The sequence below is a fragment of the Battus philenor genome, unplaced genomic scaffold (assembly GCF_028537555.1).
Source record: "Battus philenor isolate CCGP_79_NKW_IND1 unplaced genomic scaffold, ilBatPhil1.0.hap1 SCAF_4, whole genome shotgun sequence".
Lineage (NCBI taxonomy): Eukaryota > Metazoa > Arthropoda > Insecta > Lepidoptera > Papilionidae > Battus > Battus philenor.
In genome coordinates this window covers 10,952,612-10,980,288 of record NW_027181704.1, presented here as the reverse complement: position 1 = coordinate 10,980,288, position 27,677 = coordinate 10,952,612, and the positions used below count along the sequence as shown (strand labels likewise).

The window sequence follows — 27,677 nt, the reverse complement described above, 5'->3', positions numbered from 1 at the left end:
AGACATAGGTCACGTCTATAGATTAGGAACTGTGACCAGTATCTTCCGACGACATTGATAAGACATCTTTCGTTGCCGGTCTAGCGGGTTCGTGGACTATTCCAGAACCTTTAGGCACTGCGACCATCAGTTCTACTAGCCATGTGAGCTGCCAATTGCCGCTTTAAATATATTTCTTGTTACTCCACATTCTTTATTCGATAGAGACGTCCCCTGTGTAACCCTCTGTCCCGTTGAGTTATTGATAGATAAAATAACAATAGAAACTATTTTTTCGAGTTTCTACCTGCGCGCACAAGCAGGTATGGTTATCAGTGTCACACGCCCATTTGCAAAATGCTTATCACAACTTTAAGTAAATGTGCTTCGCTTGAGCCATGTATTTTTTCCCTTTTTCACCAAAATACGAGATAGAGAATTATTTGTTTTTGACTTTGGGCATACATTATTATAAAAAAAAATATATATATTTCTTTCTGACACGGTTGGTTAGTAGGATGTTGCACGGTTTAAATGTCATTCTTTTTTCTTTATAGAAGAGTTACTTGCGGTTACATAAAAGTGAAAAATTTAATAATTTGTAGTGATAGTTAAAGAAAAAACATCACATTTTTTTAATGGCATTTTTAAAAAGTTTTAAAACCCCAAAAAGTGGGTTAGCTAAGACACGTGGCGATGTCCAATTATCACATTTCTTTAACGATGATACTTTAAATTAAAAAAAAAAAAAAATAAACTATGATTAGGTGAAAATTAATTATGTATTTAATATTAGTCTTTTTTTATTTAAAGAAATTTAATTATGAATTGTACGTAAATTGATGCTGGTCGTTAAACAAAATTTATAAGATTAAAAAAAACGTTATTAAGTCTTTTGATTTTTAATCTCAGAATAGCCATATGTTACTCTAATCTGCAGTACGACTTACTGTTGCTATGTATGGAATATTTAATTTTATTACGCAATACAAAGGTGAAAACGCATGCATAATGTTATATTGTGCTGTGTATGTTTGTAAGTTACCTGCATGTTTGCATTTGTTATACAAAGTGTTTTTCTTTGAAATCCAATAAGGCTTTTGTTACTTAAATTACAAATCTTTGTTATACGAGATAGTCCCATAAAGTAAGAAAAAGATTTAAATTAGAAATGTCAAGATTATACTCATAGTAATAGAAAAATGATCACAGAGTATATTAAAATCATTTACTTTTTTTAGTGGCAATGATTAATAAAATACAAGATTAATTTTAATTTTTTTTTTCTATTTTTATTAAGTTACAACCTATATAACAATATTATTACCACCAAACACCATAAAAGCTTATGGTTATAAAAAAAATATAACAATCAACCAGCTAAGATGTCGGATACGATATATATCGCAATGTAAAGAAAAACTAACACGACTTTAAACATAGTTATGTGTATCTTGAGTCTAAAATATGTTTCAAACGATGCAAATTATCAATTCGTTTTATTTTCGTACAAACTATCAGTCAGCAGTAGTTCACGTGATATTGTGCAAGTAGCCTGATATTCTACAAAGGCGGTGATAACAAAAGAAAACGTACCCGTTTGCCTTCGCAAGGCACTTGAGGTAAACCTACACTTCAATTGCCCTGAATCCCATTAAGCGAGAAGGATGAGTGGTTCGTTGGATGTAATAAGGTTATTAATAAATATTAATAATTGATTCATCATGACATACTTTCAAAATGTTTTGAGTGTTTATATTTCTGTTATAACTATTTAAAATAGGAGTTGTGAATTTATACAAGTTTCAATAATATTTAAAAAGTATATATGAATGTGAGATTACCTAAATCATGTATTCTTATTTGTAATGGATAAATGTGAATATGTTTGGTTCCATTAGATAGAATCGGATTACGTTTCGTGTGACGGCTGAAGTCCAAGTCGTCACGGGTGCTTTTGCGTCCATCGTCCGCATAAGCTATCTTAGATCTTTATGGCCTTTCTATTCTGAGAAATAAATATTGTGTGCGTTAGCCCAGGTTTCTGAGAAACCATGAGCTAGAACTATAAGCATACATAATCGTTTCCAGCTCCGACACCTTATAACCGGTGAAGGTATATTAATTTATTGAATTATTATTGAGTTTGTATTATTTACACTGATTATCTGTGAAAGAATTAATTCGAGCGACCCTATAATGGCATCCTCCGACGTAAAATATCTTACGAGGGTCCCAAACGCGCCCTGAGAAGAGCCCACAAAAACCTATGTCGGGTTTTTTGTGATCACTTTCGCAAATGTCCTTTTAAGAGCACTTCGGATCCAAGATTTACTTTAAAAATGTTTACACCGTGTTTTTTTAAGGAGTATGATTATGATTATTCCAAGGCAGTACATATTGTTACCTGTACATGTGTTTGCAGTCATTAAAATTACGTAGTAAAATGTTCTGGATTGAAGTTTATGTAGAAGAGTTAGAAGTGTTAAATGTTAGGGTTTTATTCTCTTAAGAAATCTGTATATTGTTTTTTTTTATCTAATAACTAAGTGTTTATAAATAAAGTTCTCTTACAAGAGTTATTGTTTAATGTTTATAGACAACGTTGTTATATATGGACATTATGTAGTTGTGATTTTCATAACTTAGCTTTTCTTTTGTGCAAAAATCGATTTCAGCAGCATCACCCCATAAGAATAACCTGCAGGTCATAATAGATACCAACAGGTAAACAACATATGTCAATGACAAAAATTTGTAATAAAAACGTTGAACAAAATCGTATTTTTTATACAAGAAATAATTTTAACTACCCATAAATAAAAACTCAAATTGTCCTATGGTATACTACGCAATAATGACTTTGTTGTAACACATTTTTAACACGAGTGCGTTCTCAACTTGAAACGTTTTTCAACGACTTTGAATATAACAACAATTAATCTCTACATGGTAATGATATGGACAATACAGGCTGTCACAAGTTCATTGCCCTATTAAAGTCGTGTCCAGTGCAGTGAGTGCTAAATGAAGTTTCAAACTACACTTGGTGTGTTTGCATTATTGTCATGATTTCCACTTTGAATAACATTCATATTATAACGATATTTAATGTTCAATAATTCAGGTAACTCCCGCTTTAGGGTCTTATTGTGAATCACAGGGCAATTAATAAATGAGGTAAAGAGACAAAGGAACGATACAAAATATAAATATTGGTGATTCACACGAATGTACCGTATTGATATCGATTTGTTAAATATGTTGCAATTGCGATGACGTGGTCATTTACATGTACGCTACTAGGATGTCACAGGAAAACGTCTATCAAAATCCAAGAACTGTTTACTCTTTACAACTGTATATATTATTGTTTAGTGTGTATGTGTATATATATATAAATATATATATAGTCATATTGTTGTTCCCATCATTAATAGTGACCATCTGTGCACATTATGAAATGAATGCCAGAAAAGCCTATTTCATACACATCCTTCAACTACGAAAGCTACGAGAGTTCCAATCGCGCCTTCATCTGAGAAAGGTTTTTGTTGTGGTCACTTTTACAATATTTTTAATATAGTAGCTACAGCTGTTGATTCCCGAGCAATACTCTTCTTGTTTTCAGCCCATAGATACTCAATGCAAAGCATAGGCCTGCCCTATAGATTCTGCCCTGCCTGCCCCGGTTCGTGGTCGCCACTGGAGAACCTTTCGACTCCAACGGCTAGTATCTAGCTAGATCGTCACTAGATAGATAGATAGATCATTTAAAAATCCTTCACTCTAATACGAAATTTATGAACTTTTTCTTTCATGAACTTCTCAATTTAGAAATAAACAGGGTAGAAATGCAACGGTAGAATAATTTTAGCGATTAGATAGTAGGCTTATACAAAAACACTTTGCAATCTGCAATAGCAGCGTGTATTTACGGCTACTATTACAACGCAGGGTTAAAGTCTAAGTTAGATTCCGTTGATAATATAGTTATGCAATATTTTATAAAGGAAAAAAACGTCAGTTCAATTCAAAAGGTAATATGATTGCCTATGTTTTATGCAACTTACCGGTGGAATATGTATTATAACGTGTATATTTTTAAGTCCATTTTAGTGTGGTCTTAATCATTCCATTCGGAGCGGAAAGTTTTGGGCCAGTCTTATGACGGAACGAAAAGAGGATCACAAAAACTTGCGCTGAATAACATGACCACACTCTGGCGGTAGTTTTTTTTTCCTTCCATACATTATCGGCAATGGATATCATTAACGGGTACTTTATCCTTAGTTACACAGACTGTCCCATAACGACGAAAACTGATGATGGGTAAGTAGTGGATAACCTAACAAAACCAATCGAAAAAATCTGATTCTTTTTTTTCAATTATTTACAGTCAAAACAGTACTAGTACTACTAGTTTTGATTTTATTTGTTTTCATGTTAACATAAAACGCGAACCCGCCTGCCATGCTTAGCGATTATGGTATATCCCCTCATAGATAATCTTTGGGGTAGGCTTGCGCCTTACAGTGTGCCTCTATCGGCTGTTACAATGATATAGCGTTATTGTATCCAATTTTCTCCGTATACAACTACTGCTAGGTTTGGAATGATGTTTGATGTTTTACCTATGTATTGTAATATTGATTTTAAAAAACCGTAATTAGAGATTAGTTTATTTATTCGTAAAGTAATATGTTGCAATATGCTTGCATTTCTTCAAGATTTTTATCTTATATCACACTTGTAGATAAAATAAATAGGTCAAACTTATAAAAGGCTTAATGCGATAATAAATTATCTTCCGCCCTCTATGTCAGAGCTATTTCTTTTTTTATTTCCAGTGTTGACGCAAATTTGTTGCCCTAAATTATTTTGCGTTTGACGTAACAGAGCGTAATTTCATATTTTGCTCCACTTGTCAATTTATGTTTGTTTTCAATTTTACCGTTTCCAGGTAGATTTAGTTTTTTTTTTTCAAATTATTGCAATTTAAATCAATTTCATTTTATTAATTATGTATGTAGTGTTGGTTTATAGAATATACACGTATTATTACACAATTAAACATATATTTTATTAAACAATTTTATTTTATTTGACCTTACAGAAGAAAGGTTAAAAATGGCCTTTACAATAATAAGTAATGGACGCTACAGACATATTTTAAACGTTATAAATATTTTGTTAGTTATAAGAAAGTATGGTTATTAAAAGTGGTTTTTTATCACTTATTATCTTACTAAAATGTCTAAAGTTAAATCTTTTGATGGCTAGGCAGGGGTAGCTCAGCGGCACAGGACTGAGACTTGCAATCTCAGGGTACGTGTTCGATTCCGGGGCTACACTGTTATATATAATTCACAATATGTGCTTCATTATTAAAAGATTGCCACTGCTCACAGACAAATTTCCATAGCATGGGCAGCAGCGTCCTCTGCGTACCGTATACTACATTGTGATCGCCTGCCAGGCGAGGCTATAATGGTATATCGTCCCAAAGATATCTTTGTGGTAAGTCTATATCTTGCAGTGATGGGCTGAGACAACGAATCTTTAACTAAGAAACTTCGTCTGAGGGAACTTGTTGACAGTTTAAGTATAGTATTATATGTACATAGGTTATTGTGTTAATTAAATAACACAACTCTAAGAGTTTCTTTAAGTGCTATTTCGGAAGAAAAAAGTTTCTCGTATCTTTAACATTCAAGTATTAAATTGAATTACTACTGGTACAGAAATTATAAACAGTTACGGGTAAAGAGTAAAAATACTCTTGTGTACAAAAATTTTAAATTATATTGGTACAGTTTCGCTATTCTTTTGCAGTCACCGTTTAAAAATGTTTTAAAACTATTTCGTTATAAATACTTTTTTTTTAATCGCGTGAATTTTCTATTTGTAATTATTTCAGGCGTAATTTCTCTTCTCAGATATCACGCGACTATCGGAATTGTACGTACGTACAGTGCGTATATTTAGCTCTTAGATATTTTCGTATCAATGTCACATATAGATAGTTGTCTATTACATAAGAGTTGCTGGAAAGCTTCATCGACAATTTTCAATTTATTATACATTCAAATTATTTATTCAAGGTAAGCAACTTTGTATAAGGTAAAATGTTTGTTTCACAATGATTTCACGTCAATTTCACTCTACGGTACATTGTTTCAATAATATTTGGTTTTGAATGTATTTTATATGACTTTCCTATTTTTTTTTAAAATCGTTGGAATTACTACAAGCATATATGGGGTGTATTAGATACTCTTTAATTTGAAAATATGAGAAACTGCTCTTGACTCTTGACCTTTTTCTGATAAATGAGCTAAACAATCATTTACACTTATTATAAAGTATTTTGTGTAAATTGATAACTATGGAACTCTATTGGAACGCGACAGGCCAAAAACTTCGGACAGTACAGAGTTTACAGGAATAGATAGTAAACCATAATAAATTTTGATATATAGTTATTCCAATTTTGAAAACTCTTTTTCTTACTATTTTATCATTACTTTACTCAATATTTCTAAAACCATTGATTTTTGGATAGGGTGTACTATATATTAATTTGTAACAAATGTTTTATTCACTCCTTTAAAACATTTACACATATACTCAATCATTGTTCATTTCGAATTATGTCTCTAATATGATTTAAAATACCGACCTTACGAAATGTACCGTCACATGATTTACGGTTTCGTGTCTGTAGGATTTTTTAAATTCAAAATTGAATTTTGGATGACTAGCTTTCAAAACCGAAAAAATCTACTTGTATAATCCGTCGAATATAAATATTATTTCTTGATTATATATATAAGCCAAGAAGTATTAAATTCGTTTGTGTTACATTATGTTGTTTGTGCACATAGGCAATAGTTTGTCATTCATAACTCGCGATGATTTGCATTCGTTCTTGACATAGCGACGAGCGTGTCATTGCTCTTGTAGTTAAATGCAAAAGCCGACGCGGCTGTGTAATGTTTTCCCTGGCGCTGACCTCGTGGGGACGGCACGTGGTCGTTTGATCCGTCATCCGCACGAAACGCTTGCGTGATACCCTCCTCCGTCGTGCATGCTAACGCCGCCAGCGCTAGGCCGGCTTCGCACGTGTGCTACACAAAAAGCCTCTTTAAATTTTTCTATAAAAACATTTATTTTTTGGAATTAAATTCACTTTTGAATCGTCAATTGTTCTTTATAAGTAAAAAGCGATCATCGGCTCGGAGCACTTGCACTTTTTAAATAAAATTTATCGATGTTTGATGGTTACACTATAATATCCACCATGTAAATAAGTCAATAGACCGAAAAGACTCAAGTAAACAATCTAGAGACGCGAATAGGACTTATTTATAATATACTTTTAATTATACATTTAAAAAGATATCTTGTGGAACTTTATAATACAAATTGTAATTCAAAATATCGTTATTCAAGAAGCATACACACACAGTTTTGAATTGTTAATTATTTTAACATTGTAAATTGTAAGCTACCGGCTCGGAACGCTGATATGAGAGGAGCTAAAAACTTGACAGTTGCTTCTTCAAATGTATTTTAATAAAGTTTTATGTATAAATTATTATGTTAATCATGTAAATGAGTCAACAAACATAAGTTTCTCACTTTTTGATTAACTAAAAACTCTTGAATGTTACAATATTTATTAAAATAATAAACTATTGACTTTAAAATAGGAAAAGGCAGGTTTGAGATATCTTGTATACCTTTATGATATAAGCGGTGCACGGAAATACAAATGAAAGATTTGTTAATTTTTGACAACGAAATTAAAGCAAATTAGAAATATTAATTATTACATCTGTTTGTAATGTTAATCTGTAATTTATTAAAAATACCACAATGTACTAAAACATTCGTATTATTGGTGATAATAAGATTTTGTTAAAATATTTAATTCATTGAGATATTGGGCTTTTGAATTCAAATAAACTATCACGTGTCCCTCCTTTTTTCTCACCGATAGTGTTTTTATATTTTTTATGTAAATTATTTTTTTTGGATTACCTATCAAGAATTTACTACGTATAATATTGTTTATAGTTATATAAGCAAACGTTTTAAAGCATGTGCACTTTACACGACATATCAAATTTTATTTTATTGTATTTAACTCTAATAGTTAATTAAACCTGTACTTATTTTTTATATTAAGTATTTACAAGCGTATTTCAATGGTACCGTAAAATAAATCATTATAGTTCAATAACTTTCGAAATAACGTAATTGTTAAAAATGTTGTAATTACGTGGTGAGATTATCAGTTCTTTTTTTTTTCTAAACCGTGGACTTTATTTTATTATATTGAACCTATTGTCGAAAATTTGCTGTGTATATTATAAACTCATTTGTACATTAGATGTACGCCGTATGTAGAATGCCTTAACAGGAAACAAACAAAAAATGTTTTAGATACTCTTAATCGAATCACGTGACACATGTTTTGATGTGTTAAAGCTCATTATTAGTAAGTGATCCCAATCGAGACTGAATAATTTTATGCTATTTTTTAAATGTTTGTTTATGTAGTTCAATTAAGCAATAATATCGCATAATATGTTAGGATATAAAGCTTATTTCACATTGATATTTAATATAGGCGGGAATGTTAATCAGTTACGTTGATAAGTAGCGTTTTTTACGCCGTTTGTTACCATGTTTATGACCCATTTCCTTCTTTTGTTATTTAATATACAGGATGATTGGTTGAAGGTGTAAAAGCTTTAAATGGATAAATATATAGAGCAGTTTCCGTCCATTAACAAATGGTACACCCTAATGAAACATTATTTTTTTAGAAATAATAAACAACATTATGATAACATGGTAAGAAAAAAAAATAGAAAGAAAAGAATAAAATTGGGGTTGCTACATATTAAAATTAAGCATTGTTTATTATCTATGCAGAATTTGTACTGGCAGAAGATATTTACTTATCGCAAACAGATAGAAAAAATAAGTTAATTGGAAATAGGTCAGCAAGTTTTAAAGACTCCCCTAGAGCTTTGACACATAACCATTCCACCTTGTATAAGGGTTTTTTTCTTTATTTATGAAGAAATGCACTATTTGATAAGGTGTGAGTTGGCATTATCCTACCACTAAACAAGATTAGTGGTTTTATCTTGAGTTATAATTGCTGGCTGTGTGTTATCATAATTGTATTATGAACAAATTCTTAAACGAGTTAGTGTTATCAATTTATAAAGCGAAGATAATTATCGATATATTATATGCACATATAGGATCAATCGTCATGAAAGCGGTAGAACTTTGTTTATGATACCTATCAACTAATGTAACTTATTACAGACATACAGAGCCTATTTAATTTGTTACATGTTTTTTGACGAGTTATATATAAGCAAAAGTTTGTCCTTCATTTTTGCACTCATTGAATCAGGAGCATGCACTACCATAGACGAACAAAAGTAACCGTTATAACCCATCGAATTGGCAAGTTGATGTAGCAATGAATAAGCCATAGTTCGAAGATCTGATGGCCACTAGTGCCTTAAGGTTCGGGAACGGCGACGAGGGAGTTGGACAGATGACCCGTTAATTCCGTCGAAATAAAAATAATAAAGTTTGTTTTTAGTTGCTAAACTCTTAGTTTGTTGTTACAGGTGCGTAGGTGACAAAGGCTGAAAAATGACGGTGGAGAAGAGTAAAGGTTCAATACAGAAAATGCCGCCGGCGACGAGAAAGGTCGCACCAGACGGTGGGTGGGCGTGGATGGTGTGCCTGGGAGTCAGTTTAGTTAATGTAAGTTTTATTTAAGTTTAATGCTTATTTATAACAATATTAATGAATAACCAAATAGGCCAAGTTCCTCGTTTGGAATCTATTTAATTGTTTGATTTGTATCAAAGATTCTGCATTAATCTTGTTGTTCTAGTTATTAATAGGGCAACAATTCCAATTATAGTAAATCCCCTATAAAACTATAGTTGATGTTTTTATGTCCCTCGTATCACAAGATTTCACCCTCTATATAACAAGTATTTCTCTTGTTCTATTTCTGTACCATAACATTTATAATAATTTTTACTCACTCCAAATAACGCGTGATTGCCTATTTTATATTTTTGTACTGTTTGCAGTTTGATTTTAATAAAACGCACTCATTTTTATAGGACCCCTTAAAAGAGAAAATTATTATATAAGGAGACTGGTACTCGCATTCTTAAAATGCGTTATTAATCTATGTTTTTATTATAGGAATACTGTAATAATGTCTATTGTCATAACATCTTTAATGAGTAAAATTTTATAAGTATTTCGTTAGAATAGATATTCGTAGCAATTAACATCATCATCAAAATTTTAGCTGTAGAATGTCCGCTATGACTTAATATCTATTATACTATTAAAAAGAACAACGATTTCGACATGTGTATGCCACACATAACGAATTCTGTAACTTTATTAACTCATGAAGGTAACCTAACTTCCATGAGTTGACAGCTACATAGTAGGCTGTTAACTTTGTAGTGTTCCAAACTTGCGAATACAACTGGGACATGTGCCTCTTTTAAAGGATACCGGCCGTAAAGCTTTATCCACGAATACCTTGAATTTTACTGAAGTCACTGTTCGACACATCTTGCTTTATATGACTGTATATTATCTTACGTTTTACTTTTATGATGATGGATTTTTGTGTAAACCCGATAACATTTATTGTCGTTTTAAGTATTTTTTACTAAGCTAATTTTAAGATTTAATTTTTACAAAGTGTTATAAATGAAACATCAATAATAATTAGTCTTTATTCGAACAAAATATTTATTAATAGAAGTATTGAAGATATGTGTACTCTTAACGAAATAGTTCATTATTGAACAGCATTAACTTAGTAACTTTTAAATTAGATATAGGGTAAGTAGATAAATAGATTTATAGTAGATCTGTTTTTTTACCTAGCTCATGTTGCCTGTCATTTAAATTGCAATTTCTCCTGCATCTTAAATTAGATTTGTAATTGCATGTAACGTTGTAGTTGACGATTTATAATAAATAAAATAAAAAATAAAAGGTATCTTTTAATTTACCACATTCTGTATAGTAAATCGTGTAAAGTCATTATGAAGACACGCTACGCTACATTTAAAAACTATATGGCGAGCGATCCATTCGAAAATCCGTTCGGAAAGTTGTTCTCAAATAATCACTGTAACTGTTTTTTATTTCGGGACTATACCAAATCGGAGAAAGCGGTTAGTTCCCGATTCGAGCAATAGGTGGTTAATGTAGGTCAATCATTATATTGACTTAACCCGCATGTCGGCAATGCGTTATGAATTAATAACTTTGCTTACGCTTTTAGTTCTTACAATTTGAAATCGTTGACTGTTATAAACGAGTGATTTCTCAAAGTGAGGTCCTCTTGCGGAGGCCCTCAAGTCCAGTCACTCCATGGAGCGTCCCCTGGAGCGATCTAAGAGCTCGATGCCCTCGACCCCCTTAAAAGAGGTTTTACGCTAAGCGCCCTGCCATTACGAACCCTCGAAGTTTGTAAAAGCCACTTGGGCAGTTTTAGAAATTATGTTTGTTTAAAATATAGTGACTTCGTATTTTAATAAAAATATTGTTTTGTTCTTCGTCTAACCTTGTATATAAATTATAGTGATTCTCTATCTCTGCAACATTAATAATGTATATCTTTATAAGGTTTTTGAACTTAGAAATAGCGATAAAATTGTTATAAATCTGATTGTGATTTCGAAACACACAGATATCAACTATGAATGATGTTGAAATTTTAACAAACATATGTGTGATTACTTAATATTTTGCTCTTCATTTGCTTTATTTATTCTGTATTAGGTTTATTGGATTGTATACTTATAGTAATGAGCATAACGACAAGCTTTATAAACAATGCAACAAAGCATCGTTTACGAAGCCGTATTATATAGTGCAATGCGAATCGGTCATATGACTAAGGATATATCACGTGAAGTTATTTTCTGTGCCACGCTATTTAACAAATAAAATACTTATCGTATGTAGTCTTCTTTTGTATTCTAAAAGCTGCTATTCGTGTTGTCGATATATGGTGAAATAATATCAGCAATGATGCACATGGTTAAGAGTAAAGTCTTGTTCATTTATTTTTTTTTCTGTTTTCATGCGTCATTAAAAAAAAAATTAAAAATATTCATTTTTTTGTATTAAAAATTTTAAATTTGATTTTTAATTTATAAAATACGCGGCATATGCCATTGTTTTGTGAAACAAAAGAAAATAATAATAATAAACAATAAATCCGTAACGTAAAACACAAAAATGTAGACAATATTCTTAATATTTATTATAATCTTTTATTTAGTCCAGTTTTATAAGCTAATTTGTAATATTAATTTAATTTACCGCCAAGGATAATGTATTTTTTCAAAAATAAAAAGGCAGAGAATATTCCAGATCTATATTGTTCAAGTTCAGTAGCGGTTCATTGTGGTTGCATATCGCTTCAATTTAGAAGCCTTTCGCTAAAATTGAAAGCGAGAACAATTACGATTGCTTAACAGAGTCACATGCTCTCCAATGCCTACACTAGGGCTGTCTTTTAATATACCCTTCAAATGAGATTTTGTTTGATTTATGCTCGTTGTGGAAAATGGACAAGGTGTGATCAGTCTCTTGGTGTTTATAGGCTACATTTAGAGGTCTGCATAAGGATTGATAGACTACGAGATGATATCAGAAATAAAATCCTCAGAAGAACCAAAGTCACCGACGTATCTCGTCTAAAGTGGCAGTAGGAGGGGGACATCGCACGTGCAACTGACGACCATTAGGGCCCAACGGTTCTCAGGAGGCGATGATGAGTCCAGTAGGTACACCAACTAAGATGCGGGCAGTGCAAGACTGGTCATGGTGATGATCTTTGGGGGAGGCATACGCCTTACAGTGGGCGTCTATTGGTTGATTTGACGTTGATGGTAGACAATGTACGATCTTTTTCCACTGTCTCCTCGTATCACTGGGCTTTTGGCAAGAGGGAACCCTTTGTTGTAGACATTCTTCGCATTTAAACGAACGTATTTTTATTAAAAAAAAGAAGTATGGATCCTGTACAGTATAATTGAATTAATTTACAACGTAAATAATTATAATTTAGTTTAAACTCGACTGAAATTTATAAATGTTAGTTTTATAATGGATGACTTGCGAACTGTATTAAATATTATATTTAAAAACTATTTTTAACAGCATTTTTTTCCTTATGTTGATTTTTAAGTATAAAAATAATCATGTTATTTGCTGATTATAATGGAGCATTTCATTGTACAGCCCTAAGAATGACACAATTAACTTTGTATTGAACCATTCGGTACTGAATGTTTGAATTACAACAAACAATCGATACGATGTAATTAACTTCTCACCATTATTCTCTGCCGAGTTCATATTTTACGCCCTTTGATTGTATGTAGGTCAAAATTATTAAGTCCATTTTTTTTATAAACCGTACATTTTTATTTGCGAAATGAGTGGTTGAAGTTATCGTATAGAATTATATTGCTCTTTTGAAGAGATAAGGGGAAGGAATAAGAACGATAAAGTAAGGTAATAGCGTCAAGATAGTGAATCGAGCAATATTTCGTATTTTTAATAATTCGAAAAGTGACCATGACCACATTTATGATCCGTAAATAGAAACTGATCGAGTAATTTTACTTTCGGAGCATCCACTGATCAGAAATCTAAACCAATCTCGACTAAGAGCCGAGGTCCATTCTTGGGGTACCTTGCACTTAGTCACATTATGGAGCGTCTTCTAAGCGGCGTCCTAATTAGACAGAATATGTTATAGCTTGAGTCTAGACTTTCTCAACACAAGGTAATGGTACTACAATAAAATTTAGGTTAAATGCCCTCAGCGCTCGGTCATGTCAAACTTGGTGAAATTGTAAAGCTTACGGACAAAAAGCTTTCGTTAATGTTTTACAAAAAAGATGTTCTTTTTTTAAAAATAAAAGAGTAAAGTATAAAAAACTTAAAAAGAAGTAAAACTCGGAACTCATAAAATACATCGTATTGTATTATTCCGGTAAACAATAAGACCACATTTATTAGGTGCGAATGATGTGAGCCGTGAAAATGATGTAGAAACCCAACATAACTCATGCGCATATGTAAGTGCTTCAATAGAAATTCCATATTCCATCTTGATATCCGGAGCATGTTTGCCTGCACGCCAACCGATTACGAATGATACTAATATAGTAGGACGAATAACATTAGTTTAATAAAACTTAATTTAAATGCGATGCAAATAAATATAAAAAGTAAAAAAGACATCACAAATGTGAAGATCCGTAGAAGAATGAAAGCAGTCGACATAGACTAGTCTCATTAGCAGGCTGAAGTGGCAGTGAACAGACCACGGTGTTTAGAAAGGATGGCTAGGTCCTTAAGGTTCTATAGCGGAGACCACAGACCGGCAACGAACATTGGATGTCCGCCTATAAGGTGGACAGATGACCTTGCTTATTTCACGCCGTTCGCTTTCAACTGCACCTATTGGAATTCTATGTAGGATTTCTATGTCCAAATGTAGACGTTCTGTGGCTAAAATGATTATAATGAAATATGGTTAAAATCCTTTGTGTAGTAAGATTTGATAGTTTGTAACCTGTAGATCATTAGGAACTGTCTCTTACAAATTGTCATCAATAGGTTCGAATCCCAGTCTCACGTAGTAAATAAATGAATAGTCGTAACTAAATATATACTCTTCTTATATTGTTTTCAATGACGTCAACGGTTTTTGTATTTATTTCAATGAAGATTAAAGTCTGTTCATTTGAATGAAATGTTTTACTTTTATAGTGATATTATTTCATATGCCACTCGAGATAGGTGATAGATGATGAGAAGATAATTTAAGGTACCGTGCGTTACACTATTTAGAAACTAGAGTACCGCAAATTTCTGGAATTTTCTAGTTTTAAAAGCGTTATCTCGAAAAAAAATTAACAAAGGAAATGTACCGAGTCAGACGGCTATCAAACTACCTTTTTGTTTAACAATTCCACGTGCGTTATTGTATTTGATTACAACGGTAATATAAATTTCTTTGTTTATACTTTATCGCGTATTAATTTTGTATCGGTAAACGTTTTGTAATAATGTGATAGTTATTTTAACCTTCACGTGAGACAGAGCTGGGTAAGGAACACATATAGGCGTAAAAGCTTTCAAGTGGCGAATTTCATTAACTGACAGCAAATGAGCTATTCAATATTCACGGTAAAAGCTATGCGATATTGAAAATTAGTTGTTTCAGGAATAATAAATAAGTTAATTATAATAGAGTAAGAAAAGCGTTTTGTAAATACTGACTATTGCATATGGAATTTAATTATTGTTTACTGTCTAATTGTGCAGACTTTGTACTACCAATAGTTTTTTTTGCTCTGTACCATTAGAATAGATAAAAAAATTAATATAGTCTATTTCAGTGATCACTGTGAACGGGGCGATTGGACGTAGGTGGAAAGGCTTCAATGCTTATTTCTGTCAAATGTACTATCTATTCTCCATTTTAAACCATTTACACCCATAATAAATCACCCTGTATATTGAATCCTAGAAAGTAGTCTATTTGTTGATGATAGGAACCGTATCCTCAATTAAATATAACCTTTTTGATATAGTTTACAAAATCTAAGTGAAAAATATGATATTCCATAGTCAGTTTAGTTAGCGAAAAGATATAATTTAAAGTATTTGCTTATCGCGTAAAGTATCATAGACATCTGGGAAGACCCATTTTTAATTACACCATAGCGCTGTATTTATTTTACGTTCTGTATAATTAATGTACGCATTTTGTTTCAGTTTTCTACTCGATCCTTGGAGCCATCATTTGGTCTCCTATTCAAAGACTTGCTCGACGAACTGGGAGTGCACACGACCGGCGCCTCTGTAATCGCCAGTACCCTGGACTCGGTGGTAAACTTCTCCGGATTCTTCGTTGGTCCTGTGATAAAAACCTTCTCATATAGGAAAGTTTGCTTCGTAGGCTCCACGATATGCGCCCTCGGCCTTTTGTTCACCGCACCGGCTAACAGCATGGGTCATATCTTAGCCACCTACAGTATATTGGGAGGTAAGTTCATACTATGTTTAGTCTATAGAATTGTTAAATCAAAATATGACATGTTTGTTAAGTATATCAAATGGTTAGCTAACATTTCAAACGAATAGAACCGTAAACTTTTATTAATAAATAAAGGAAAAAAAAACAAATACATTTAAAGAATGACATTTAGTAAACGGTGATGCTATGTTTGCCTATAACACTAACCTACCAATGACATTGAAACGACAGCTGGGCACCAAACGCTCGCACTGTTACTTCAAGTACCTTTGATTAGATTTCGATTGCGGGTGAAACATTATTTTAGCTTTAAGTATTGATTGATTTATATTTACTAAAATTAAAATGTATGCATTATGTTTTTTTAATTAAATTTAAGTCGACCTATAAGTTTATCTTGGCTCCTGAAATCAGTGCTTCGAATAAATTTATTTCAAAATTAAAATTTTGATACTTTATCTTTTATTGTAAATATCCTCATAATTAATAAAACTTCTATCAGATTAAAGCTTTCTTAGAATAGTCTGTTGTTTAAAAGCAACGGAAAACTTTATTTTGAGGCCTTCATTATTTTGTTATTAACCTTACAATTCTACAAATTTCCTTAAGCAAGTCATCTGTTTAAACTACGTTTCTTTAGTTACTTATACAATGTGTCAATTAAATGTCAGTATCGATTTTAAGCAAATAAGGTATATGTTTTAGCATCTTCTGAATCCACCGTAACCGCAAAATATAGTCTTAAAAACTTGTGTTTGTACAAATGACGTACTTGCCTACTACATATACATATGATACATATACTATCTACATATATTATCATTCACAAGCATTAATATTTATTATTCATTATCAGTATCATGATTATTATATTGCACGTCTTCGTCATATCAAATAATATAGCTTGTAAATTACAACCTATGCAGGTTTTTTTTTTAATTTACCTTTAATGCAAAAAAAAACTGTTTTCACCATTTTTAAAGGAATTTGGTAACTAAGTTTTTAGAACAAGCTCATTCATGGTTGCATATTATACAACTAGAAATGTAGGAATGATAACATTTTGAATGCAAATAATATGCAAGAATTTATTTAAAAATATCTTTATGTAGAGACCCAAGGTCTGACAATATGTCAAGCGAATTAACACATCCAAATAATAGGCAATTGGTATTTCCGTTATAACTCGCTATTGAATATAATTTGTTTTTTTTTTCTAATGCGGTAATATTGCTTGTAATGTAACTATTCGAGCCGACGTTTCCGATGGAGATCTTAAACTAAGTGCCTAAATAAGGTTTACGACAAGCGTCCTCCACTCTCTATTCGCTTCAGGCTGCGTAAATCTGTAAACGCCAAGGCAACATGCGACAGTGTCTATATTCGATTGGTGCTGCACGTTGTTATCCTTCCTGGCTTTCACAGCCTCTTCAAGGTTCGCGGAGACGAAATCCGCGAGCTAATGAATAAAAAAAGCATCATATGTGTCGCCCGACGTTTTGTATTGAGTAATTGATATCTGCTCGATTTTCGATGTTTTAACTGAGTCGATACCGATTCATGCAACAGTACAGATAGAACAAAAAATTAGCTATTTCGTCGTATTTCGATAGAAAATAGATTAATTCGATATAATTTAATTTATATATATCTTTATTAAATAAGAATTATACAATTCGAACGAAATAAGTTAGCGCATTAGTTTTTTAAAAGTTAGTTATGCATGTAATGTTAAAGAAAAAGTTATAAAAGATGAAAATGTGAGTGATTAAGGTTGGAATAGCCTGTGGACGTGTCTTTATAAATTTACTCGATTGTCTGTTAAATAAAATGTAATAAGTGTGGATGGGCATAGCTTAAATGATGAATAAAAGATGTGAAAGTATATTTTTATCTAAATATGTTTTATAAAAAAAATCCACATCAGTACTTTAAACAGTGTACAATGTAAATGTAAAACGGCTTTGAAAAATATTATTGTTAAAAAAGTTTCGGGTCATTAATTATTCTATGTTACTGTTGTGACTATAAAAATGTTTCCCTTTTAAAATAAATTAGGAAACCAGCAGTTGAACAGTTTGCGTGACTGTTTTAATGCTCGCTCGTAATTGTCGACGCAAAACGATAATTGCGAATTGTTTCGCGCCCTTGTTAAATGACAACGAAGGATTACGAATTAATTCAGTGCGGCCGTAAATGGTATATTTTTACCTTGTGTTTAAACGCAAATCTTTTTACTGTTAACATTGTAAGGATTCTAATTAATAGATTTTTTTAAAAAAAGAAAAACTGTTTAATGTTCATTACAAAAAGTAGTTGAGGCCTAAAATATTTTGATTAAAATCATACAGGATTGATTACCAGAAACTCGGCAGACTTTTGATTGCTTTTATGATAGATAAATCGGAGTGATCAAGGTCGTCTTGGATTTTTCGAGAAAATTAGGCCCGCATGAATCATGATCATCGTTTGAGCCGTGGGATGTCCACTTTTGGGCATAGATTTAATGAATTATCAATTGATTCCAAATAATGAATGTTTCTTAGTTAAGGAATTGTGTATTTCAGTCTGAATGTAATTTCTTGGAAGTGGAAGCAGGTTATTAAAAATAATGTGACGAAATGCCATAACAACTCTAAATTCGAAGAAGAAAACTGATTTATTGCTTATTACCAAATTAAATAAATAATGTTTATTATTTAATGTCCTGACGTGGTTTTTGAAATTGTCTTAAAATAGATTTTATAAGCAGGGTGAATAGTTATAGATGTAAAAGATTTAAAGTTATTGGGATTATAACTTCTGGCAAAACAGTCTGCAGTGTGAAATAGTAAACAATAGTTAAATATAATCGCATAGTTATCCGAAAATTGAAAACGCTTTGTTGTACTAACTTTATGTATTATTTCTGTAGGCATTAATTTTTGAAAGGGGTGTACCATACATCTATTTATAAAAAGGGCTAAACATTCCCCCCTTTAAAGCTTTTACACATGTAACTAACCAGCCTGTATGAAAACTTCAAGTTTTATGTGTTTGTATTTAATACTTTTCTTGAAGAAGTTTATTTATTTTTAGGTTTCGGTGTTGGATTAGCATCATCATCTTCGTTTGTATCGCTCAATCACTATTTCTCCAAGAAAAGAGGCCAGGCAGTTGGACTGTCTATGGCGGGAACTGGCTTTGGACTGATGGTGATGCCACAACTAGTGAAATTGTTGCTCGGAGAATACGGGTTTAGATGGACTGTTGTCATATTGGGTGCGTTGGCTTTCCACGCTGTGCTTGGTTCATGCCTTTTGCAGCCAGTCAAGAGGCACCTCATAGATGAACCGGTGGATTGCGAAATGCAACCAGTGAAGGTAGAATGTTTTTTTATATTTCGGTTCATTAACTTTATGTGTGTGTATAGATCTAAGTAGGTCTGGTAGGACTCTGGGTAGGTCACCTATTGAATGTGGATCGACGACATATTTATGGTTGCGGTAAATGGCTGAATGCGGGCAAGGCCAGACCGGTCATCGTAGCGGTCTTCAGCGGAAGGCCTATTCTATGCCTTGCAGTGGGTGGGCGTCCATCGGCTGATGTAATGGTGATGATGATGACCTTATCTTTCCATCAAAGATCCGCAAAGTATGAGAATAAGCTTTCTATGTTAGAAATTTTGATGATCGTAAATATAATTACATAAAAATATCTCACTTATAAATATTTTCCATTAATTAAATTTAAAAGCTAAAATACTAATGAATAATTATTTCTTTAATTGTCGTAGTGTAGCAAAGGAACTCGAGATTTTTAGTTATTACTTAAAAATACTGTATTTTTTAAAAAATATATGTATTTTTTAAATTTTATACGTAAAAATTTTTTTTAATTTTATATGAAAGAAATAATGAGTATGCAATAATGGAGGTGCTGCATTTATTATTTTGTTATTGATCGTATCAAACCTACTTGTAGAGCAGTTATTTAGGTCATCGAAACATCAGTTTAAAGGAGCGTGATAAAAACAAAGATAATCTCATATTGATTTGCTTTGTTCACGTATTACGATTAATATCTTCAATCACAAATAACAAGATCTAGAATTGAATGATCGTGTTTTTACAAGTGGAAATAAGTTCATCTTTTTTTGGAGTAACATTAGTGATATAAGAATACGAATAAAATGATCTAACGTCTATGAATAAAAAATATTTGCAACATTCAAACACGATAAAATGGATAAATAGTACAACTGTTATCCCGTTTTTTTATTAACTTGTTCACAAAATACATTTGGTAATAATTAACAATAGTTCTAAAAGTATTTACATTACGAAAATAAATCTTATAAACTGAGCACATATAACTTAAAGGTAAAATTATTTGTGAGAAGAATGTCGAATTATATGTCATTTAGCGAGATCATTAACTATGATATAAAGAATGTATATTAAGTATAAATTTTATACAATGGTACAAATAATTGTTCAATGTCTTCAAATACATCGATATTGTTAATTATAATGTTAGGACTGGAGTTGTAGAAACTTTGAAGTAATTTCTTATTATATTTGCCTTAATTAAAAAATCTGTTTTCATTATTCGATTATAAATGTTAGTATTAACAAATGCATCTTTTATTTTCTAGGAGATGGAATGTATTCACGAAAGTGATGAAGAAGAAGAGGATAAATTTGAAATAAATCCATTAGTCAGCCATCCGATGCCCAAATTAACTACACAGCGATCCCATACAAACATGAACCATCCTTCGGTCAGAACTATAGGGATGCCGCGAGCGAAAACCTGCGATAAACCTTTACAGGAATTCGAGAAGAACGCCTCGCTAGGTCTTGGTTTAACAACGGCTGCTTCTGTGGCCGCCATGCAAAGGGTCACATCCAGTGGCAGTATGAGCGAAGCGGCAAGGAAGAGAAAATTTTCTGTCATATCAAATATTTCTAACATGGATTTCACCGGCAGTTATTTGCAGCTGTATCTTGATGTATGTATATCATTTCATTACGTCTTTGACAATAGATATCGCCAATAAACTATACTTTATGGTATATAGTACATTATGATTTTTATTATGTTATAACAAGACAAAGATTGTATTTCATACCTTGTAATACACATAGTTATAATCACTAAACCCACGGAATCTATAATTGTCCCTTGGGCAGCAAGAAATGTCAAAAAAAGAAATAATTTTTCAAAGAAATTTTTTTTCACATTCCGTAGTGGTAGTGGGCGGGGTACAATGTTCGTGGATCGGACGGCCATTGGGGCCGAAAGGTTGTCGAGTGGTGATCACGTGTAGACGTGACTTGGGCAGGCCCTTCACTAAGTGGATAGGTCAAGGTGGCGAGAAGTCGCTGAAAACTAGTCTCCGTGGCTGTCTGTGGAGGAGGAGTGCCTTGAAATGAGCTTATATCGGTTGACATAATGAAGATGATTTACGGATTTCCACCCGCAAGGGGGTTTGAGGGGTGATTAATTGGGCAGTTAGATAACGAAATTTAATATTTATGTCTCGTCTTATATTTTACGCCTCGCAAAGCAGGCGAGGGACTGCTAGTTTATAAAAAAAGTAAATAATTTCTTGAAAATGTTTATTTCGAGTAATAGATGTTTTAATTTTTAATTAAACCTGTTAGCAGTTTTTAATTTTGTCTAATGACATTTCCAGACAGCAGACGATGACGCGATACAAATGAAAGCGATTAAGAAAGTAGAGCCGGAAGAGGAAAAGAAGAAAGGATTTTTTAGGAAATTTATAGCGCTTATGGATTTGGATCTATTAAAAGACTGGTCTTTTTTGAATCTTCTACTTGGTCTTTCGCTGTTTTGGAGTGGAGAGCTACAATTTAGGATGTTAACGCCGTTTTTTATAAGAAGTTTAGGTTACAATATGAATGACACGGCGTTCTGTTTATCTATGACCGCCATCACCGATATTCTTGTCCGTTTGATTTTACCTCCAATATTTGACAGGACGTCGATCTCTAAGAAAATGATTTTTTTTATCTCTGCGTTCTTTTTGGCCGCTACAAGATCAGGTATGTTATTTTTTTATTATTAAATATATTTGGAATATTAATAGTATTAGTAGTACCAATGTACGAAGTACACTATCAGACTAAGAATTTGTTGTCTTAGTAGGTTGGTATTTTAAGTTTCAGTGTGATTTGTACGGAAAGAGTCTTTTCTATTAACCTGTTATTATATGAAATTATATATGAATGTTATAATATGAAAAAATACAATGTAAATAATAATAAGTCTTATAAAAAGGAAGCCCAGCTCACATTTTATACGGAGGTATTGATATTTAGATATATGAGAATAGCGTTGTTTGAAAAATACGTTAAAATGATTATAAAGTGCCACCTTGCTTATACGAAAAAAGAGGAAGTGTGTTTGAATTCAAGTTTAAAACAGTTTTGCCACAAAAAATAAATAAAAAGAAACTGGATGGGAAAAAAACTGAGCATTTATTCTTTTTATTATTTATTTAGCACAAAGTATTTACATACATAATTTATTTAGGTAGGACATGATACAAACTATTACGCTGACAATTAAAATTTTGAACAAATATTTTTGTAGTGGTATAAAAATATTTGTTCCTCAAAGGCAGGCACATCTACAATTTGTGATACTTGCTCTAGCATGTTTTATATTAGTACTTTAATTAAAACTTTAGGTAATAAATAGGAAAAAATCATAGAAATTAATTGTTATAAATAAATTTCCAGTTTTGGCCGAACAGAGTGAGTGGGTGCCTCTAATGGTTTGGCTGTCGATCTGTGGATTCTTTAGAGGCATGTGTCTCAGTAACTTCACTCTGACCATATCCGAGTATTGTCCCCTCGAGAAGCTGCCCGCCGCTTTTGGTCTGCACATGGTCAGCAAAGGAGTGTTTGTCGTTGCCATCGGCCCATTGATCGGTTTGTATCCTCTTCTCAATTTTTTCTTGCCATCATTTTTACATCAGGGCCTCGGCATATATATATATATATATATATATATATATATATATATATATATATACATACATACACATATATATACACACACACACACACACACACTTATATATATATATATACAATAGCTGTTCCCGCAAACGTTGTTTTGCAAAAAAAAAAGGGTTTTAATTAACAAAAAAAATAAGGGTTGATCATAGAGGGGTGAAAATTTAAAGTTGTATGTATTTTTGTATGCTGTATCATAATAAAATAAAAACCAAAAAAATTGTCTAAAAAATAAAAAAAATAATTTAGGGGTGGACCACTCTTATCACTTAGGGGTATGAAAAATAGATAGTAGCCGATTCTCAGATCTACTGAATACGCATATAAAATTTGGTAAAAGTCGGTCAAGCCGTTTAGGAGGAGTTCAGGCGCGAACACCGTGACACGAGAATTTTATATATTAGATTTAAAAATTATAAAAAAGCTCCGGTTATAGTTTAAAAGTTTCTTTTATCATAAACAACGTTCTCTATTTCTTTTGATTGAAATCTGTGTCTGTGAGTCATTGTAGCCACTCACATAGATGTTCAAACACTATTCCCGACTAATTCGAAGCAATAGTGTTATTTTAAAATATTTAACTTATGTTTTCTACTTTCAGGTTACGTGAGGGACTATACAGGGAGTTTCGCAATGTGTATTCACGTACAAAATGCACTTATCATGTCATGCGTGTTGGTCTGGGGCGTGGAGTATGCACTCGCGTTTACACGACGCCGTAAAATTGTGCAGATTTAAAAAAAATAAATGTATTTTCCGTAGTGATCATTTATCGTTCACAAAGAAAAACCTGATAAGAAAATAGTAATATTTTGTAAAAAAAAACTATGTAAATGTTTTAGACCCTTGACTATATGTCCGACCCATTTTTAGATAAACATTATTCAACTACTTGCAAGTCTAGTAGATACAATCTATGTTTCCTATAAAACATAATCATTGGTATAATTGTGTACACGATGTAATAATTAGTTTTTAGCCAACATTTTAACAAATTACTTTTTTGAAATGAATTATTTTAGTTCAGCGATGTCTCTTGATGTTTATGTTTTGAATTAACCAAGAGTATATAGTTTTAAATGTCTGATGTGGTGTGTGATAACAGCTTAGTGAGTAAGGAATAATTATAAAATATTGAAAGGTTTTTGGTGCTCGACGGAATGAGAAAAAAATCTTCTGTCATTTATATGCGACAAGGTAAATTATAAAAGACTATTGTGCGTTATTACTCTTTACTCCAGTGTAGTTTGTTTTATTTACAGAATAACAAGTGCTTTGCTCAAAATTTTCGTTCGCGTATTTATGTTAGCACAAAACAAATCCAGTGACTCAAATATCATGTAGGTGTTAAACTAGCTATGTTATAACTGTGTAGTTGTTTTGAATTAATATTTTTAGAAAACCCTTTGTAGTTTTGAAATGTTTACTTACGTATTTTTAGACTTACATTTTAGACTTTAGTGATAACAAATAAATTTTAAAATGACTAATTAGAAGACTTTATTGTTGTAATCTAGTGTCGAAAGTTACATATTCAATTATAATAATTTGTTTTTGTTTACTTTGGTATGTTTGTGTATAACACTGTTATAGCCGTGTAGTTATAAGTGATATTTTCAATTTGGTACAAATAATAGAATGGCAAAGTACCTGCACATAATCCGTATTATTATTGGGAATAAAAGGCACTGTTTACCATATGACGGTTTTGTGCCATCTCTATTACGCTATGTGAGATACTACCATCAGAGAGTAATGGAGAGAGCTGCACTCGGAGTTTCGCTGCGAGAATCGGAAATGAGGAGATCCGCAACAGAACCGATGTCACCGACGTAGCTCTAAGAATTGGTTGTTTGAAGTGGCAATAGGTGAGGCACATCGCTCGTGCAACCGATGGCCGTTTGGGCGAAAAGTTCTCGAGTCACTACCACAAGCTGATAAATAAGGCGAGAATCACTAGATGGACCAACAGCAGTGAAGTCGCAGGAAGTACTTAGATGCTGGCAGAGAAAGACCGGTCATCTTGGCGATCTTTGAGCCTCACCTTATGCCTTACAATGGGTCTCTATCGCTTGAAAAGCAGAGGAATATTAATTGTAATATTATGCCAATGCATTGTTAAATTAAAGCACTCATTTACGTAAACATTTACGAGATAGAAACATGTACTTATTAGTGAAACGTATGAGTAGTAGAGTATAAAATACTGATTATTACATTCTCTACGGGGCCTTGATTGATCCGTCGAGATTTCTTGTATTTTCTCTCCTCAGGCAATTCTAATTCGTAATTAACTATGTCATTTGTAACAATAGGAATATCTGTCCAAACAATACGCTTACCAGTGTAACGCATTACAAAAATATTGTCACAAAGTTGTTAAAATGGCGTCATAGTGTGTTCTATAAGACAAACACGCCTCATGTTACAAAAACACATGTGTACTTGTAACATGAGGTGTGTCGTCATAATGAATGTTTACATTAGTTGTTCTTTATTCGTACTATAATTAATGTTCACGGAGAATTATAACTGTGTTCTGGGAGCCCAGACTTTTCCTAGCCAAACTGGCCTCCACATGTATACAACCATTTTTTAAAAATTTGTGCTATGGTTCACAGGTATTAGGTATCAATGTATCAGTAAAATCTGTACTTTATTAGCCGAGCAGAGTTCATACAGCTCCCGTAAAGCAATGTAGAGTTTCCAATGTAATTCCCTTTGTCCGAAAACGGGCTTATACGACAAATTGATGTAAACGCATCCTTAGATCATTTATACTTACTAATGAGATTCCTTTGTTTGGAGAATACAGTAAAGGTTTTATCTCGACCATGAATAATTTAGGAATTATTTGAGATATGGTTATAATTACAGTTCCCAGGCTAGCATTGTTTTTCTCTCTCTCTTACTAGACATTAGTAGTGTCTTCTCTATTTGTCTCTCTTTAGTACATCCCATTACAAACGTTTAATTTTTCTGGAAGTTAAGGCTGTGTGCACCAATAATAGATTTAACTCTTTAAGAGCTAATTTTTAAAATATTTTCTATAGCATATGTTTGAGAATGCTAGATAATTTCGTTAAGTTTCCATGTTTATATTGATTTATTTGCATTAACAACCTTTCGTCTTGAATTTCTGTCTTCCAAAACCTAAGTGAAATCATTGCTGTACAATGTACTATACGCGTTTTCGATATGTGATTTTTATTGACCAAATAATGTACTACTTTTGATAAAAATGTATGAAGCACTTTTAATCTAGCACCTTGCAGTATATCAAGTATGTTAGAGATTCTATTTGTGATCTTTACTACGAAAACTATGAAACTATTGTAAAATACGTTTCCAATGACTGTATCCTGTATTTGTAGAGTATGCAATCAATTATTGAAATGTTTGTGCCAATGTACATAACTCTTATATTTTGTAATCTATATACTATGGTAGTTGTACTTATAAATATGGATAGCGGCCAAAACCTCCATTTACAAACGTCTCTAGCGGAAAACTTTAAACAATGATATGTAGGTGTTTAGTATATGAGAACTACATATTTTCTTTAAATTTAATTATAAAATATCTATTACTAGGTCAAATGTGATAATAATACATCTTTAAAAATAAAACTAAATATTGTTTCTGTTACATTTGATCTGATAATGTTGTTTTTTCGTTATATTTTCGTAATTAACGACTAATTTCTGTGTATGCTTACATATCAATAGTGTCTGTAATATTAACGTGGTAAACAATTTTTAATTAGACAGTAGCTTCTACGTAACAGCATTGAATGCGTACTTTAAGTATAAAATAGTAAAAGGCATTTGCATAATTTTATCTAGTGTTCAGTGATATTACCAACTTATCAGTGAACTATTATATCTTTATTTTGAATTTTTGTATCAAGCAAATAAATTTAGGTATGTTTTATTTGCTATTTAAAAGTTATTTAATAAAATATTGCTCATAGTCTGGATATATTTTTCTTATTTTTTCTTGTTCGTTGAACTAAAAAACTGAAAATTGTTATACCGTAGTAAAGGCTACATTCATATGAATGCATTTCACTTGACTTACAGTTTATTGTTGAAATTAGTTATTATGCCGACATATAAAACGTGTACTATGTCGATTGTTCTTTAGTTTTTAAGACTTGATTATTTGCCGATATTCAGTTATCAAGTTTACTACGTTGTTACTATAGTGCTACAGAAATCGCTATACTGGTATCCGATCAGTCCGCTCGTGGTGGCGACCCTCATGTTACTTTTTCCACGGCTTTCACCTCGCCGCGTTTTCCTGAGGTGCGGTACAGCGCTTTCGGTGGCAATATAATATATGCGTCTATTATATTATTGTATAACATTTATTTGTAATCAGGAGTATTTCAAGACAATTTATGGATAAATAAAATAATACGATTAATTAAAACTAATATTGGTTACCGAATTTGTTAAGTTATTTAATATCCCCTCATTCGGTTAGACATTTGAGTACTTTAAGAATTTTTAATA

The 27,677-nt window shown here is 32.0% G+C and overlaps 1 protein-coding gene across 1 annotated transcript in view; it reads left to right on the top strand.

The window, feature by feature from the left end:
• The window catches only part of LOC137928711 (monocarboxylate transporter 14), a 30,017-nt gene extending 4,462 nt beyond the window's left edge, over window positions 1-25,555 (top strand). The window contains exons 2-8 of the mRNA XM_068771657.1: window positions 9,645-9,783; window positions 15,871-16,141; window positions 19,211-19,494; window positions 20,769-21,125; window positions 21,813-22,182; window positions 22,882-23,073; window positions 23,762-25,555. Of these exons, the coding sequence (XP_068627758.1) occupies window positions 9,670-9,783; window positions 15,871-16,141; window positions 19,211-19,494; window positions 20,769-21,125; window positions 21,813-22,182; window positions 22,882-23,073; window positions 23,762-23,898 (1,725 nt within the window). The 5' untranslated portion in view covers window positions 9,645-9,669 and the 3' untranslated portion in view covers window positions 23,899-25,555. The remainder of the gene's footprint in view (window positions 1-9,644; window positions 9,784-15,870; window positions 16,142-19,210; window positions 19,495-20,768; window positions 21,126-21,812; window positions 22,183-22,881; window positions 23,074-23,761) is intronic.
• Window positions 25,556-27,677: the final 2,122 nt, after the last annotated feature.